Source organism: Aedes albopictus, chromosome 1, assembly GCF_035046485.1.
Source record: "Aedes albopictus strain Foshan chromosome 1, AalbF5, whole genome shotgun sequence".
In the NCBI taxonomy this organism is placed as follows: Eukaryota; Metazoa; Arthropoda; class Insecta; order Diptera; family Culicidae; genus Aedes; species Aedes albopictus.
In genome coordinates, this window is record NC_085136.1 from 212,836,498 (window position 1) to 212,855,992 (window position 19,495).

At 38.2% G+C, this 19,495-nt stretch overlaps 1 protein-coding gene across 1 annotated transcript in view; it reads left to right on the forward strand.

Moving 5' to 3' along the window:
• Positions 1-7,043, forward strand: part of LOC109430330 (tubby-related protein 4) — a gene marked incomplete in the record, with an annotated part of 266,514 nt that extends 259,471 nt beyond the window's left edge. The window contains 1 exon segment of the mRNA XM_062846210.1: positions 3,685-7,043. Coding sequence (XP_062702194.1) covers positions 3,685-3,801 — 117 coding nt within the window.
• Positions 7,044-19,495: the final 12,452 nt, after the last annotated feature.

The window sequence follows — 19,495 nt, forward strand, 5'->3', positions numbered from 1 at the left end:
CTGGAATTCCTCGGAAAATTCCTCCTGGAATTCCTCCAGATATTCATCTAGGAATTCCTCTAGAAATTTCTTCAGAAATTTCTCCAGGGATTCCTTTCAAAACTCCTAGAAATTCCTCCAGGAATTAATTCAAGGATTCCTCCAGAAATTCTCCCAGGAATAGTTCCACGGAATTGCCATCTAAGGATTTCTCCGGGAATTCCTCCCAAGATTTCGCCAGGATTTTGTCCAGAAGTTCCTCCAGGAATTCCTTCTGGGTTTTCGACAGAAATCTGTCCAGAAGTTGCTCCAGGCATTTCTCCTGAGGTTTTTCCAAAAAATGCTTCAGGGATTCCTCCAGGTTTTTTTTTCCAAGAATTCCCCCACGGATTCTTCAAGAATTTCTCTAGACATTTCTCTGAAGATTCCTCCAGGAATTCATCGAGAGGTTTCTTCAGAATTACCCCAGGAATTTCTTCGAAAAATCCTCCAGACATTGATCCAGGAGTTCCTCCTGGAATTTCTTCAGAATTTCCTTCAGAAATTCCTCCCGGATTCCAAGAATTACTCCAAGAATTCCTGCAGGGATTCCTGTATGAACCACTCCTGAGATTCTTCTAGGAATTCCTTCAGGAATCGTCCAGGAAATCCTCCAGGGATTCCTTCAGAAATTACCCCAGACATTTCTCCCGGAATTTATCCTGGAATTATTTCAGATATTCCTCCAGGCATTTCTCGAGGGACTTCTTCAGGAATTCCACCAAGAATTTCTTCAGGAATTACCCCAGGTATTTCTTCAGGAATTCATCCAGAAATTTCTTCAGGCATTGGTCCAGTAATCCCCCGCGATTTTCTTTTTCAGAAATTCCTACAGCAATTCATCCAGGAATTCTTCCTGGGTTTCTGACAGGAATTTGTCCCGAAGTTCCTTCAGGCATTTCTTCTGAGGTTCCTCCAAAAAAAATCTTCATTGATTTTTCTAAGAATTCCCAAAGGGATTCTTCCAAGAATTTCTGTAGAAATATCTCTAAGGATTCCTTCTGGAATTCCCTAAAAGGTTTCTTCCGGAATTTCTCCAGAGTTCCTTCCAAAGTTTCCTTCAGGATATCTTCCAGGGTTTGCTCCAGGAGTTTCTCCTGGAATTATTCCACTAATTCCTCCAGATATTCCTGCATGAATTCCTCAAGGAGTTCCTTTGGGAATTCCTCCACGGATTAATTCAGGACTTCTTCCAGGGATTTTTATAGGAATTTATCCAGGGATTGCTATAGGAATTCATCTAGGGATTGCTCCGGGAATTTTTCTAGAGGTCTCTCCCAAAATTCCTCTTAAGGTTTCATCAGGAATTCATCTAGGAATTTATCCAGGGATTGTCCAAGGCATTCGTCCAGGAATTTCTCCAGGGATGATTCCAAGAAAATCTTCAATTATTCCTTCAGAAATTCCTCCAGGAATTTCTCCAGGGGTTCCGCCAGGGATTTGTCCAGGAGATTCTCCAGGATTTCCTCCAGAGATTCATCTAGTTATTGCTTCAGGGATTTCTCCAGGAATTCCTTCTGTGATTTCTCAAGGAATATCTCTAGGGATTCCTCCAGGAATTCGTCCAAAAATTCCTCAAAGGATCCATCCAGAAATTTCTCTAGGAATTCTTACAGGGATTCCTGATGCGGTTACTTCAGAATTTTTCCAGGGACTCCTCCCATAATTGTTTTTAGCATTCCTCCAGGAATTCACCCAGGGATTCCTCGAGGCATACTTTCAGTAATTCCTCCAGCGATTGCTACAGTATTTACTCCAGGCATACCTACAGGAATTCCTCTAGGTATTTCAGGGATTACTCCGGGAGTTCCTGTAGTGATTCCTTCAGAAATTCCACTCGGGATCTTTTCAAAAATTTATTCAGGGGTGCGTTTAAAAAGTTCAGTAGCCCGTCAATCATCTTTTCCAGGAAATCACCCAAGATTTTTTTCCAGGATTACCTGAAGATTTTTTGAATTACTTGAAGGATTTCTAGAGGAACTGCTCCAGTGATTTGTATTGAATTTTTTAGGATAAGTTTAGAGGGTTTCAGTAGCAAGAAAATTCTCTAAGAAGTCATCCAGGTATTCTTTCAAAATTATCTCCGAGAAATCTTTAAGGAGTTCATACACAGATTTATTCAGGAATCCATCCATGAATTTCTTCAAGAATGCTCCCTGCAGTTTCTCCAAAATAGTTTCTTCATAAAGTCGTCCTGCGATTCTTTCGGAAATATATCCTGTGATTCTTACACAGTCACTGTAACTTACTTTAAACATATATAAGTACTTACATGCTATAAGCGTTTTCGGACGTTTCTCCAGGTAATCCTTCAGGAATTCATCCAGAGAAGATTCTTTCGGAATTCTTCCAGGAGTTCCTCCAGGGGAATTTCCAGGATTTTTCTCCGGAAATACTCTACAAGAATTTCTCCATGGATTCCCTGCAGAGATTCTTGCTATGACGGAAAATCCCATTTGTATCTGTCATCGTGTGCGTGAAGAAGTATAAACAAAAGTGTTTTGTCTCGGTTTTTTTTCTCACCTTTGCCATATGACTGCCACCAGGCGGCGCAGCACTGCGGCGCCGTCAAGGTCTATTATCATAATCTATTTCTTGGCTTACTTTGGTTCGAGGTACTACTGTATCGATGAGGATCCTCATCCAACACGAAGTCGAATACATATGGTGTAGAATAGGATGCTACCCGAGCAGAAGGGAATAACAACAGCATAAGAAATTGCGTTATTTTGCCAAAATAACTGAGTAATGAAAACAGTCATTTTCTTGTTATTAACATAAAAAATTATGTTATGAACTTGTCTGTCATAAGCAGCAAAATAACATAAATCATAACAAAAAAATGCTTCTGGAAATAACATGTTTTGTTAGTTTCGATAACAACATAATAAAAGTGTAGAATTAGCTATAAGTTAAAATACACATAAATATAAACAAAAAAAAAAAAGAAACAACATAATAACAATGAATTTGGAAAGCATTTCAATAACAAAAGTTGTTATTTTAAAGTTATTGATAACAATCCGAAAGCAAAATTAGTTATGATATCAAACTAATAACAAAGTAAATAATATGATATTAGTGTCTTGTACCATTTGGGCAGGTGTACCTATTTTGGGCACTTGCCGCTATAATCAAATCATTTTTATACCTGATTGGTGCACGATGAGTTACGTAGATTATCTAACCCTATACCAAAATTTAAATCAATTGGTTCGAAATTCACTTAGTTATAGCATCAAGTGCCCAAAATAAATACACCTACCCAAATGGAACATGAACCTATTATATCAATATCAAAACAAGCGTTTAGAAGATATCAAAAATCATTGCTAGTTATTAACCCTAAAAGGGATACCTGGGGTCCATTGGACAAACAAAACATGTTATGGTAAAGTAATGCCTTGATAAATTGATCATACATAACAAAACAAGTTATAAAAACAGATTATGTGATTTGATATTTATTAGTTTGATATTCCCCTCTGCTCGGGTAAAGCAGCGGCAACATGCGTACATGCTTCCATTTAACCGCGTGTAAAGTGTTCGCATATCGTCTCCACTTTTTAGCACCCTATTTAATAGCAGATGCGATCGTGTGTTGGCAGCTCATTTTCACGTAATAGGGTTAAATATGTACGTTACAGAACAGAATTTCCATTTCAGGTCATGCAGTTCGGCCGGATCGATGGCAACGCGTACACTCTGGATTTTCAGTATCCGTTTTCGGCGCTGCAAGCTTTTGCCGTGGCTCTGGCAAACGTTACTCAACGGTTGAAGTGAAGTTTCTTCACCAATATGCTGCAACGTGAAGCTTTGGAGCAATGACGAAAAACAGAAAACAAAATCATTTACATATCACATATAACATACGGCAAGCATCGTACGATTTAGTGCCGCTACTTAATAAACTCTCTTTCTCTGTTATAGCACTGTTCTGCAAGTTATATTATCTAGGTGCATTTTATTGCTAATGGAATGGCTGTTGAATAGATGTTGCCAGCAGCTGTGATGTGTGAATGTTGATCGTTGTGTGCGCAGCTTTATAACTGGTGGAGTTCGCTAAACATTTAGAAAAGCAATTTCCGTTCAAAGCCTGAATAGTTACTAATTTGTATTTGATGCCAACAGCTTTCATAACATTGGTTTCAAATAACTCATCAATACGTACACGCGTTGAATTGTAGGATGTTGGAGATGAACTCTTATAAAACTTCACAGCTTTTCACATATCATCAGTGTAGTTATTCATTGTAAAAATGTATTATCTAGTAAGGGCAGCATTTCAATTCAGTAGGTGTTGGAATTCGTACTCATTGAATATGTTAGATGGAGCTGATAGGACTTAAGCCGCTTATAGTTATTCAAGCATGGCCTATAGAATACAATAGATAATGTTCAAAAGAAGGTCCGGATATATGTAAATACTTGAATCGCCAAATTAGTCTGACAGAAATTATCTAGTCGTAGTCGTTAAGCTGCTGCCAAGCAGTCGTACTTTTTGTGCAATGTAAGGATAATACAATGTAACTTATATTAGGGCAACCGAAACACTACCAAAGATGCGTGTTTTTTTACACCAATAAGCGCTTATATACCGTACTCGTTTAACTGATTGTTTTCAAAACTGTTTCATATTTGTTCAATTAGTCATCTAGTCAAATTATTTGCCATTTTGTAAACTGTTTCTAGTCATTTTTGTCTTGTTACCTCTGCGTGTGTAGAAACGTTCCTCTAGTCAAACTATACAAGTTTTTTTATGATATCGTTTTTTTACTGCATTGAATTAAATTGAACATTTGTTTTTCATTATAGTGAGAATTATTCGCGGAAACCAGATTTTTCTACTTCAATATAGCGTCCTAATATGCTCAGAATTGTTCTACGTCCTACGCTTCAATTATTGCTAACCCCTAATTAGGGGCATTAGAATTTGTTTTATCAAAGTTTTGCATTGAAGATGCACGCGGAATATGCCCTAATTCATTTCAACCATACAAATCCACCAATAATCAAAAGGAATTTGTATCTTGAAATCTTGGATATTGTTACCTGTTGAATTGTTACTGTCAAATATGTAGGGTAAGTAATCAAAATTTGAACTAAATTGCGGCTTTCTGAAGCAGTGCAAATTTTAAGTGATTTTTTCTCCCATATGGAAATAATTTACTACGGCAAAATCGTATGTACATGAAAGCCACGGGTATAAGCTTTCTGTTAGATGGTAAAAAGTTTGTATTTGCACCGAATTTCATTGAAATATTTGATTTTTCATCAACAATGATTTTAATCTTAATTTGAACCATCGTAATCATAATTTGAACCAATTTTAATCTTAATTTGAACTACTGGCGGCAGCAGCTCGAGCAACTCACAAAACAGCCAATTTCATGCTAAACAATGAAAAATCACATGAATCTGCTAATTCTCATACCTAGTTTTCATTAGGCAGTGGAATCTCAACTCAGAATGTTCGAAATTCTTCAGAAATTTGGAAACTAAATTTTTATTTTTTCATCCTCCAAGAGTAAACAAAGCAACCACTAGCGCAATCTACAGGCCAACACTAGAAACTCACCCCCGTTTACTAGTTCAAATTTAGATTACAAATGGTTCAACTTAAGATAACATTCTCCAAGTAAGAATCACTTAAATTCGATAATTTTATGACAAATAATGCGGAATATTATTCGGTTGGTCGATTCTACGATAAATAGGCTTTCATTTGACGTGTTCACATATTGCGTGTGATACAATGCATGAGCTGTACGAGTGCACCGAAAATGTGCTTTCTGTTGGGGGAAATGGGTGAAATCACAGTGATTTTTCAATTGCCTGTTTTCCATGGCAAAAACGCTTTTTTCAATGCTTTTGAAGTCCATGTTATCAGGTTATATTACGGAAAGCTGTTTAACATCTTTTTCGGGAGAATATTTGTCTGAAAAGTACGTCATTTTAATGAATTATGAAATGGTTCAAATTAAGATTACAATTTGACTAGTTCAAAGTTTGATTTCTTACCCTATCTGGTTTCCACGAAATATTCCCATTGAAGCAATTTTCATGGTGTAACACAACTTCGTAAAACGTGAAGAGATGTTAGTGATCGCAGCAACAATTATAACAGGCTTTTGTAGTGTAGCTAGTTTACCAACCATTAAACTATGACTTGAATATAAAACTGATAACTGAAAAAAGCTTAGGAATACAATCCATCCAAAGCCGGCAAGCATGGATAACGACATAAATGCAAAGTTTGCCAACAGGAAAAACCCGAAATGAAATTGAAGCTTACGCAGCAGCTCTTACGTCCGTTTTAACCGAAGTCAACAACCCTGTAATAAGACAACCAGTTTTTGCAAACCCCACAACAGCTATTATACACATACACAGGACAGCAGTACATAATAGCAAAAAAAATACATTTGTTGTGATAGATAAACGAAACATGAATAGCGGTCAGATTTTGTGCGAAATCTTTTTGTACAGATATTTTTTACCGAACCGAGAGCAAGCTTACCGAAAAGGCGCCCGAAACAAATGGATACCGATGCCGTAAGAGATAATAAACGGATGTTCTTAAATTTTTACGCGCGTTTGTATGTTTTACAATCTTTCATGCAAACCAAACCAAATAATTCGTTCCGTCGTCGGGTAAATGCAAATCCCTGCGTTTTGTAATGTAACACTTTTGCCGAGGTCCTTTTTTATCGCGATTTTTTGCAACAACCAGATACCGAATTGAACGTTTAAACAAAAAAAAAATAACATCTAAACGATAAAAACGTTTGGAAATTGAAACAAACATTGGTATATATATAAACTAAAATCAAAGAGGAAAGTAAACGTCGTTGGAAAAAAAAAATCCAAATAAACCAAAACTCAATCATACCCGCGCTCTAGTTAAAAAAGAAACAAATAAAAACAAATTGCCCGTTAACGAGAAAAATAATTAAACTTTGTGTAATCCACTGAAAGCAGTCACGAAATAAAAACATTAATGTTCCGAAACGAAAAAAACTGTATCGTGCACTTTCAGGTTGATTATTATATTGTAAATTGTGAAAGTTCCACAAATGTATTGTAAAAGCATCCGAGATTTGAGGTCTGAGAAAGGTGTCACCAAATCTATTGGAAGTGTTTCCATCAACTGCTAGAGCAGCTTCACCATTTGATAGCCAAAATATTGCAAAAACTACATGAAAATCCAAATATTGATCAACTGTCATTCTAGAGTAGGAGAGTAAGGGCGTCCAACATAGTTCTGGTTTTAACATGTTCCTACCTCATGCTTCTACGAGTCAGTAAGAATTGTGTGCTTAGCTTGTAGTTCGACCTGGACAGTGTTATACTTCTGATTGTAGCTAGACGTCTGTTCTGGGGTCTCCAGATAGCCTAGTGGCTAAGGCTATGGATCGCCATTCTGGAGACGGCGGGTTCGATTCCCATTCCGGTTGGGAAAATTTTCTCGATTCCCTAATCCCTGGGCATAATGTATCATTGTACTTGCCTCACAATATACAAATTCATGCAATGGCAGGCAAAGAAAGCCCTTCAATTAATAACTGTGAAAGTGCTCAAAGAACACTAAGTTGAAGCGAGACAAGCCAAGTCCCAGTGGGGACATAGAGCCACAAAGAAGAAGAAGAATCTGTTCTGGCATTCGGGGAGCCACTAACACTGAATGAAGTTAAGAAGGCCCTTCAGGAGCTGAAAACCGAAAGGCTGCTGGGAACTACGAAATTGTGGTCCAGACTTCTTAAGCGCGGGAGCCACCAGCTACAAGAATCAATCCACCAGATTCTTGAAAAGATAAATTCGGGATATAAGATACAGTCGCGTGTCCTTTTCAACAGACCTCTTGAGAAGTTCTTCGTCGGTGAATACCAGGTTTTCATGAAGGTCAATCAACGGCGGATCAAATATCACTAGTTTACAGCATTTTTGAACTCGGTAAGCTGATGATCATTTTTGGTGTAGAATCATGCCCTGAGTTCGAAAACGCGAAGGAAAAAAATTACAGTAGAGCGGAAATTTTTTCGACTTTCCATACAAGGTTGATGATTTGAAATCGATTTTTGTTCTATTTTTAAGCAAAGCGGCTCACTTCAAACATCTCATTCTCCGTAATCAATGCTCCGATTGAGCTGAAATTTTTACTGTAACTTGCCTACATATGATATGTCAAATTAACGTCGAGAAAGAATTTTTAAGTTGTTTTTTTCTTATTGAAAAAAATACATTTCTTCAAAAAATTTTGGGAATTTTGCTAAAATTTAAGAAGATCGTCCCTAAAACTCGTTAAAATCTTGAATTTCATCAATCTGACGCAAAACCTGTATTCAGATGATCGAATGGTATTGTATTCAGCTTTTAATTTATGGAAAAATATTTAACATTGGTTGTACAAAACGCAATATATTTGAATTTTAGTTAATTACATATTTTGAAAAGTTGCAAAACTCGATATTGAGCTAAAACTCAAAAAATGTTCTACTTAAAATTTTTTGAAGGTCGGTTTCGAAATCAGCACTAAATTGTGCCTCAAAAATTTTGGTCGTTGACATAAGTTCACGACTTACGTTTTATTTTGTAAACTTGTGTATTTAACCGGCGGACGGTCCTAGACAAATTTAGGGAGCATAACCTGCAGACTCTCCATCTGTTCATTGATTTTAAAGCAGCGTACGGATCAGTGAAAAGAAATGAGCCATGGCAAATGATGCCAGCACATGGTTTTTCGGCGAAACTCAAATAGGCTGATAAGCCCTAAGCTGAATGGATCAAATCAATCTCAATTTCATGCATTTCAAGTCGACGCTTTAGGAAATCTATCAAGTAGTCCAATAATGCCTAAGCAACCAACAAAATAAACAAACAATTGCAACAGGTTGAAAAAAATTTCTGTCAGTTCAAGATGTGCAAGCACATTAGAAATACACTAGAACTCCAATGGCGCTGTAATCACTTTTCCAGTTCAATTATTTTATTAGCTTTAATTGTAATAATTGACTATTTTTAAGTGTCCATCTTGTAGAGGGTTGTTTGTTCTAGTAAACAAAATTTATTTGACACTTCTAGTACCTTTAATGACGCTGTAGTCACACGAACGGTCGCGACATTGGACTTCTGTGGCTCATTATTCTAATGCAAGCACCTACACCGGAATCCTTAAAATTGCACTCGTTTCTACCCGTTCAAAGGGACCCCTTAAAATGCCTAAGCGTAAGTAGATGATTCTTAAAATATTTAAGAAAATTTCAACATGAGCGCATGAACAACAATGCGGCTAAGGGCTGAGGCACCAAGTATTGCGCGCAAACCCCAAAATTTTATTCCCACCTTTGGGTTTCCGCGCCGAAGACCCAGCGCCAGATTCGGCGACAAAGAAAACTGACAGCAGTCGCCGGATAGTTGGCAATCCTGATATTTGACGGCGGCCGCCCGGTAGTCATGGGAGTGGATTGTTGTCACGCAAATAGATCTTTTCGCTGAAAATGCATGTGTGTTGAGTTATTGTTGACAGATTTTCTGCAGTGTTAGTGTGAAATTCAGCGATTTTCTGTATCGCGTAAGCCTTCGCTGGAAGAAAACGTCATATTGCTCAGCCAAGCAAGGAAAATTTTCAGTGAAAAAAGCAATACCTAATGGTGCACGGCGTGTAGTTGAATGCAGGCTCTGTAATGATGCTTCTATACTCCAGCGTCCAAAAGTTCTGAAGTGCGTGACACGCCAAGAGAAATTCAGCTCAAGATCGCATCGGATAAATAACTAGCGAGTCCTGCACTAATACAAACGGCACATGCCCATGCTTATTGTTTGTAACAAATTTATTTGAATCAATCTTGTGTCTACATTTTAATTTTTATTGGACTGTTATAATTACTGTTACAATATGGAAATGTCCCTTAAAACGCCATATACTGTTTAAAAAAAAATGCGTAATATATGTATACATCAGAGGAGTACACTCTCCTGTAAGGACTGTATCGGAAATTAACTATATATGTTCAAAACATCCTAAAAAATAATTTATTCAAGTTATAAATAATTTTATTTTTGGAGGTACTACATAAATCCTCAGAAAAAGGAATGGCACTTTTGCTTTTGTAAAAATAATTATTTTACATGGTCATCAATCTCAAAGTTTAAACGCATGATCTTAAAATTTTGGACACCTCTTAAAAATTTGAAATTGCGGAAAAATGGAAATTTTTTTGATTTTTTAAAATATATTAGCGCAAATATATTCTTTCCCAGATTGCTCATAATATAGGTAAACAATTTTTTAAAGAAAAAAATCGATTCCATTTTAGCGCAATTCTTAAAAATGAAAAAAGGTAATTTTTCAGGGACCCTATTTTTTGATGCTCATTCAAAGCACGATTACGCAAATAAAAAATACATCAAATTGATGATTCAATTTTTTTTTTAATTGGAAATGTTTTTAAACTTCACGACGAGGTGGCTTTAGTAAAGAACGGAATTGTATAACCTTTGAAGATATTTAAAACAGACTGTCAAAGTTCGACAAAAAATTAGTGTTTTTTTAGGATAGGTCATTTTTTAAATGTTGAGGGTTTTTCGATCATAAATATTTTTTTTTAAGTTGGTGTTCGGTGATATGTCATGTGTACATAACTGCTAACAATAATTAATATTTTTTGGATTTTTCGCCGTACAAGTTTTATTCGCTACAGGTTATTGAAACGCTGAGAAATCTTTAAGAAACAACAATTTGTCCAAAACTTTAACCCTTTCCTTCCCACAAGTTTCTTTGACATTTAAAAATAGATAAAATGGTTTCTGAAAAAATCACCAGAACAAAAGATGTATAGTTTTACTCCAAAATATCGTTAGAAATGAAAAATTTGATTTTTTTGGGTGGATCACCTGTGATCCATTGGGAAGATGGATGCACTGAATTCACATATATAAATTATGTTTTTTATTTGTATATTGTATTTTTTTAAACTATATATTTATAAATCGTCTATTACATCTTTAATTCATCTCGAGATTCTTATCTAGCCCTTCTGTAAAACTTAATGAAACTTGTCGGACTTCTTGCAGTTATCATAAGTATTGTGGATTTACCGGCTACTTGTATTCTACCGGTCGCTTCAGTATGGCCTCCAAAGTAGCCGTTTTATAAAAAGAGTAACTTAAAAATGTTTTTAAACATTTTTATTGTATGCGCTATTCCTCGTTGCCACTAGCTATTCAGCGACATTCATTTTTTGACAATCAAGTTGATTTTTATATGAAAACGGCTACTTTGTAACGGCTACTCAAGTAACCGGTAGAATACAAGTAGCCGGTAAATCCACAATAGTTATTCGGAAATGATTCGCTTCAAATCTATGGATTCTCTCCTCGTACCATATAAACCCTCCTGGATTCATCTACGACTTATTGCCGGCGCTAAATAGATTACATTATATGAAATAATGACATTTTTACATGAAACCCTATTAAAAATGGAAAATATCTTGAATGTAAACAAACATGCTAACAACGAACAGGTTAGATCAGGAAGGATAAAAATGTCGTTATGTTCCCAATGGATCACTGATGATCCACATGTTTGTTCATAAAATTAGTGTTTTATCGTCAACTTGTTTGTGAAACGGTATTTAATTGTGCTAATATACATACTGTAGGGCATGCTAGTATTTTTTTCCGTTGAAAATAATGCTCATGTTTCGGAATATTGAATATTCAAATATTGTTTGAATTAAAATATAAAAAATACCGACTTTCGCCTAATCATTTAGCTCCAGAACAAAAACGAGCAGTGAAATTTTGACCAAACTTGGCATAATAGTTCATTAAACATATACAAACATCTGACGAAAAAATGGGAATGATCTAACTTATCCTGTATTTGTATGAACAGTGCAAAGTAGTGGATCACCTGTGCTACCATGGGAAAGAAAGGGTTAATTTGTGAGATGTATTCATTCTACAATATTTTCAATAATGCTAAACATTTTTCAATTTTTTTCAGGCTGTTCTAAACTTGACTGTATTGTGAAGATTTGATAGAAGAATCGAAATGATAAGACCGAACATGCTTCGAGATAGAGCATCCTGAATGTTTATAGTTAATTTCCGATACAGTCCTTATTACCAACACTGTCTTGGGACATGAAGCATCAGAACTGGACTACCAGGTTGAAGTCTACACTAGTTTCCTTTTCGAACTACCCAATCAGTCGGGGTCAGAAGATTTTGCAACGCATCATCCGACATCCCAAATTAATTTGACGAACAACAGATTTGTTTATGATAGCTGTCAGCTGATAATGCTCCAGAAAATCAATCAAGTGTGCAGGGCAGGTTAATAAAAATGCGCACCCCATTTAGGAGCCCGAATAAAAAATACAGTAGAAAAAGCGAATGTTGTATTGTAACAGTACTATTTAGAACTATATTGTTACAATAAACACCACTGTAAAAATAAAAAATACAAAAACAATAAGATGTAATGTAAACACCATACAGTGAATTGTAAATAATATTTTTACAATATACTATATGGGTTGTTAAGTATCGTAACAATATAAAAAAATATTTTTCTCCATATATATTTTTTTACAAAACCATACATTTTATTGTAAATGAATTGTTAGAAATACTGATACGTGGGCTTTAATATACCGTACATTGTATGGTACATGTATGGTTTCATACAATAAAATGTACCGTAAATATATTGTTTTTAATTGAATTTCACTACTGTTTATAAATTTAATCATGGTTTTGGAATGGTTCTCTTTTGTTATGTTGTATTGTTTTACATTAGATAAACCATATAATGTTATATTATCTCGTCATGTTCCTTCGTTAATGGCAGGTCTAGCCAACCTAACCTAAACTCGTCTAAGTCTGAGTAGCCTCTGATTGCATTAACAGTTGAAGCTTAGGCTCCCATGTCCCACCAGGCAGATAACTGGGTTCTGCAAACATTAGCATTATTTGTGGCAACACTTTGAGCGGCATGATGGAACTATGCCTAGCGCGCTAAGTGTTATTAGGTCACTAATGTAGTTGCATGAAGTGGGTGACGAGGTACATAAGTATCATTACAGCGTGCTTAACCGTTATTGCAAAATTGAGGCTCCAGTTTGTCTGCCCTATGAAATATGTACATAACGACTCATGAGAAAACTGTTAAGTTCGATTCAACTATAAGTTGGGTTAAAAAGCGAAGACGAACTTATATCAGAAGTCGTTTCAGTGTCCAGTCCAGTCCTATGTTAAAAATGGCTCTACGTCAAAAATAAATCGCATTTAATTCGGTTGTTGTACAAGGCAAGTTCACATCAGAGAAGAGAAAGAATAGTGTTGAACTCATCCACTGATTTACGGTAATCTGGCTTGTGTCTTTCCGGGTTGACCTACATTCGTATTCCTCTCATCGCACTCTACATACCTAGCCCGTCATATCTCTTGGATATGCATAGTCCTTAGGACACTTGGTTTACCACTATTTAAACATTTTATTGACTTTAAAAAGATGTTTCAACTTATTCACTTTTTTCTCTTTCATTTCCTTTGCAACAAAAATGTCACGAACATCAACAAAACAAAGCACGGAAAAAATCATAAACTGAATAAATAATAAAAAATGCACGGAAAAAGATTGTTTCGGATTAGTGAATGGTTCAAACGTAAGAAAAACAGTATAATATATTGTTACATAAAGATCGGATGCAAATGTTTAGTAGCTACCAATGTGTACAGCTTTTACGAACCATTCCATTACAATACACTATATTGTAGCTGGTACACTGTATGGTACAGGAATGGTTTTCACCAAATACGCTATGGTTAGTTTTTATCCGGGAGGTTACTTCACCCGTCGACTAACAGATGGCGTAACACGCAGTGAAGCTACTACTGCGATGCATTAGTTGGACATCTATGTATTAATTATCTAAGCTAGTCTGCAGAGGAATAACACTTTCATTACATAGTTGCACATGCGATCGCGGACGACAATTATCTCACCGGCGTCAAACGTAGACTATTGGAGGAAGCTTATGCTCCTCTGAAGAGGGAGGCAGCGAGGAAAGGCTTGACGATTAATTTGACCAAGGCGAAGTACATGATTGCGGGTAGAGCCAGAGGCAGGTCTAGTGGTGTAAGCGCTGAGGTATTGATTGATGGGGATATGTTTTGGCATACTTGTGACATGTGACGATTAATTTTTCCGTGAAGTGAAAGGGCGTAGTGCAACTAGAATTGGGTCTGTTACGGATTACCAGCTTAGGGTCCGTAACTTACAGATTAGCAAACGAAATTTGCTCTGTAAATACGCTGATTCTTCCGGTGGCCCTCTGATACGTGGCGTGGACGTTAAAGGAGGTATTCCGAAAAGCTTTCGGAGTTTTCGAGCGCAAAGATCTGCGGACAATTTTTGGTGCGTAACAAGAAAATGGGATGTGGTGTAGAAGCATGAATCACGAGTTGTTTCAAGTTTACAAAGAAGCGAATACTGTGCAACGAATAAAATACGACAGACTTCAGTAGACTGAACGGACACGTAGTGCGCATGTCGGAAGAAAGAGTAGTGAAAACAATATTCATTGTTCATTTCGGCCACGAATGCGCTATCTGTTCGCTTTTGAATAAGAACCGCTCATGACTGACGAAGATGGTGCTTGACCATACGCTCGAAGTTGGAGTAAAGTTGCTCTGTAGTCAACAAGGTATCAAGGTATGTACTACCATACCTATGAAATTACGGCGGAATTCAGAAGATTGATCTTACTGAACAATGTTTCTATTTGGTTTCTACACTAAGGTGACAGAATGACACGGATAACGCTGTATTTTTTCTTTTTCTAAAAGTGGAGTCGTAACTTCCGAAAGATTTTGATGGTCGTTCCAATGATTTGCTGAGCTTGACGCAATCTAGATAAAGTTATGTGTATAGTTCGGATTTCGTATCTGAAGATGGCAGATTCGTGTCCTGTCACGGTCGCCATGTGGTATTCTTTCCAATGATAACCACTTTGAGTCAAAGTTGATTCTAGAATTGTTTTCATAATTTCATTTTAAACTGAATCTACCAAGTAGTGTTAGTGCTTTCGAACTATTTATCTACGTTGCGCAAACTAGAAAAGAGTCAACCATAAACATGCACTCTTGTGTTTTGTGCTGAACCAGCAGTCAGCAGTTAACACATAAATGCGGTCAAGCTGAATATTTAACAATTGTTTGTTGGAGTTCAAGACGGAAACCGATCATAGTAGTCAAAGATTTAGCGAATAAGAAGACTTCATTACACTGTCATTCTGTTACTATTACACACTGAATAAAGGCGTTAAAACATTAAGGGCCGATTTCTTCACCCTGGCTTAGGCGTTAAGCCAGGTTTAACTGTATGGGTAAGCCTGGCTTACGCGTTAAGCCGAGGTGAAGAAATCGGCCCTAAGTCCCACTGTTACTAATTAACACCATTAGGTTATGGGCCCAGAGTATCGCGAAGGACTAATGGCAAATACGTCGAATCCTGGAATTGAGCGTCTCGTCGGAAGAGAGAATTGGACGACATGGAAATTTGCCGTCCAAACCTATCTAGAGGTGGAAGATCTGTGGGAGGCTGTCGAACCGAAGAAAAAGGCTGACGGAACGCTGGAGGCAATCGATCCGGTCAAGGACAGAAAAGCAAGAGGAAGAAATCTCCTATTTCTGGAACCTGAAAATTACTACCATGTCCGGGAAGCGGCTACAGCACGGGAAGTTTGGAAGAAGCTTTGCGACGCGTTTGAGGAAACTGGCCTTACACGGGAAGTCGGATTGCTGTACAAACTCATCAGGACCGATCTGGACAGCTGCGGAACCATGGAGAATTACGCAAACCGGATGTTGTCGACCTGTCATCAGCTTAACGAAATTGGATTCCCTATTCCTGATCGTTTTGTTGGAGTTCTGCTGTTGGCCGGGTTGCCAGAGAGATATCAACCGATGGTGATGGCATTGAAAAATTCAGGTACACCGATAACTGGAGACTCGATCAAAACAATCCTGTTGCAAGAAGAGACGGTACCGGGACCAGGTGAAAAGATTGCGCTGGTTGCCAAGGGCAGGAACAACGAAAAATTTTCCGGTAACCAGGGTAACAATCAAGCAAAGCCGAAGAAACATTTTCAAGCGAAAGGACCGAAATGTCGTAAGTGCAGCAAGTTCGGACACATTGCCAAGTTCTGTCCGGAGAATCAAGCGAATCGGAAGGCAGATGCATTTTGTACTGTTTTATCTACGTTCAATTCGATGGATCAAGACGACTGGTATTTGGATTCCGGAGCAACGCGGCACATGACAAAAAGTTTGGAATTGCTGGAAGATGTGAAGGATGCGCGAGGGACGGTTGTAGCTGCCTACAAGGGATCAATGCAAATTGAAGCTTGCGGAACGGTTAACCTCTATCCTGCGTGCTGTAAAGAGGAGAAGCAGATTCCGGTACGTGATGTCCAGTATATAACAGGGCTATCAACAAACAAGCATCTTTTGGCGGAAGTCGTTACTACGTGTCGTTTATTGATGACAAATCTCGAAGAATATTCGTGCATTTCTTGAAAACCAAATCTGGCGAGGAAGTGTTGAACTGCTTCAAGGAATTTCATGCGCAGGCAGAACGTCAAACTGGCCTGAAGTTGAAAACCTTACGCACGGACAACGGAAAAGAATATATGAACAGCTGTTTCCAAGAGTATTTGAAGAGAACGGGTATCAAGCATCAAACGACGAATGATTACACACCGGAACAGAATGGACTGGCGGAAAGAGCGAACAGGACAATCGTTGAAAGAGCTCGGTGTATGCTGTTTGAAGCGAAGCTGTCGAAATCATTTTGGGCAGAAGCGGTGGCTACGGCGGTATATTTGATAAACCGCTCTCCGACTCGAGGTCACGATTTGACACCGGACGAAGTTTGGAGTGGACGTAAACCGAACCTGTCATACGTACGTATTTTCGGGACGAAGGCGATGGTGCAAGTACCAAAACAAAAGCGGAGAAAATGGGACCCAAAGGCAAAGGAATGTATACTTACCGGATTTGAGGAGGAGACGAAAGGTTATCGACTATATGATCCAACTTCGAAGATTTTCCTGAAGAGCAGGGAAGTACAATTCTTGGACGAGATGACGGACTCGTGTTTGGTTCCAGTCAAGAAACGGTCAACTGTGCAACTGAAGTTTGATGAGCAGCCCGAAGCATTAGGAATTCAACCCGTTTCAGGAGAAAGAGATGATTCCGACACAGATGAAGATGAGTTTGAAGATAGCTTGTTCAACATTCCGACTGACACAAATGTGACCGTGCTCCCTTCGCGACAAACTTCAAATCCACCTTGGTCACAGGTGTTGAGGCGCAGCGGACGGGAGCACGCCTTACCGGGAAAGTATAAGGATTTTTCTGTCAATTGCAAAGGTCTTCCCGTATCAAATTCTCCACAGGCATCGGAAAGGTGTTCGAGCGATTTTGAGGGATTCGATGATGATGATGTTCCAGAACGCGGCCTGGATTCCGGATTCAGTGGTGTTGCTACTGATGACGATCGCAGATGTCTGGCAATGGAACCGAAAACGTTTGGAGAAGCTATATCATCTTCAAATGCAGACGAATGGAGAAAAGCCATGGAGGACGAGTTCAATTCGATTCAAGCAAATGAAACATGGACGCTTGTGGATCTACCCCCGGTCGAAAGGCAGTTGGCTGTAAGTGGGTGTTTAAACTCAAGCACGGAGCTGATGGTCAAATTGCTCGTTTTAAAGCGCGACTGGTCGCTCAAGGATATAGTCAACAATATGAAAGCGACTACGATGAAGTTTTTGCGCCGGTTGTGCGGCAGACAACATTCCGAACCTTGATGGCAGTAGCAGCAAAACAGCGGATGATCGTTAAGCAATATGATGTTAAAACTGCCTTCCTCAACGGTGACCTTCAGGAGGAGATATATATTAGAGTGGGTCATCGTTTATATGGATAAATGAAAAATTCAATGGTTTCCCATCAGATCAAAGCTTTTTTGATCCCATTTCAGGGCCCAAATAAGTGTGCGAAATTTGGGCACGATCGGTTATGTCTACGTTTTGCGCATCGCGTTTGAAGTTTGTATGGGGTTTTACATGGGAAAACACACTTTTTTACATTTCTCTTATAACAAGCTCGAATTTTTCTAAAACCATGTAACCGATAAAGTGAAAACATAGCCTAGGGTGTCCTGAAAAACTTTATCGAGGACCGCGAAGTGATCTGATGCTTATGAAAAAAGTTATTGCGTTAGCAATGCTTGGCGAAACAGCATGATTTTGTTGCTATTGTTATTCCTTTACATGTTAAAACATAAACACATGCATGCGGTTTGTTGGTTATAACTATTTTCACAAGCATCGGATCGCTTTGCGGTCTTCAACAAAGTCTTTCAGAACATCCTCGGTTATCATTTTATAGTATCGGTTAAAAAGTTTCAGACAAACTTTTTCAACTTATGACTAAAATGCAAAAATATGTGTTTTCCCATACAAAATCCCATACAAATTTCAATTGCAATGCGCAAAGTGTAGACGCAACCGATCGTGCTCAAATTTTGCACAGATACTCAGGACCCGAAACGGAACCACAAAAGCTTTGATCTGAGGAAACGGTTCCGATGACCCACACTAATATATATGCGTCAACCGCCTGGGTATGAGTCGAAGGGCAACGAACGGAAGGTGTGCAAGCTAAAGAAGAGTCTGTATGGCTTGAAGCAAGCGGCCAGGTCATGGAATCGGAAACTAAACGATGAGCTGGTTCAGAACGGATTTGAATGCTATCGATCGGATCCATGCTTATACAGGAAACAGTTCAATGGACGTTGGTGTTACGTTTTGGTTTACGTAGACGACCTGATCGTGGCAAGTGAAGATCCTCGGATGATTGAACAACTTGCGGAATCATTAGGCAGATGTTTTGAGCTTAGCAGCCTAGGAGATATTCACTTTTACTTGGGAATGGAGGTGGAGAAAGACAAAGCTGGAGATTTTCTTCTGAATCAACGGAAATACATTGGCGAGATTTTGAAGACTACTGGTTTGCAAGACGCGAAGCCCTCCAGCATTCCATTGGATCCAGGATACGTGAAAAAAGAAGATGATGGAATCAAACTACCGAACAATATCGAATACCAAAAACTAATTGGAAAACTACTCTACGTTGCAGTCAATACAAGGCCTGATATATCCACTGCGGTTTCGTTACTGAGTAGGAAAACAAGCAATCCATCGCAGGCTGATTGGACCGAGCTGAAACGAGTTGTGCGCTACCTCAAAGGAACTAAGGACTTCAAACTACGATTGAGCAGAAATGGTGGACCGAATGCTATTGTAGGATATTCAGATGCGGATTGGGCGGAAAACAGGCAGGATCGCAAGTCAAATAGCGGCTTCATATTCAAGATTAATGGTGGTACAGTCAGCTG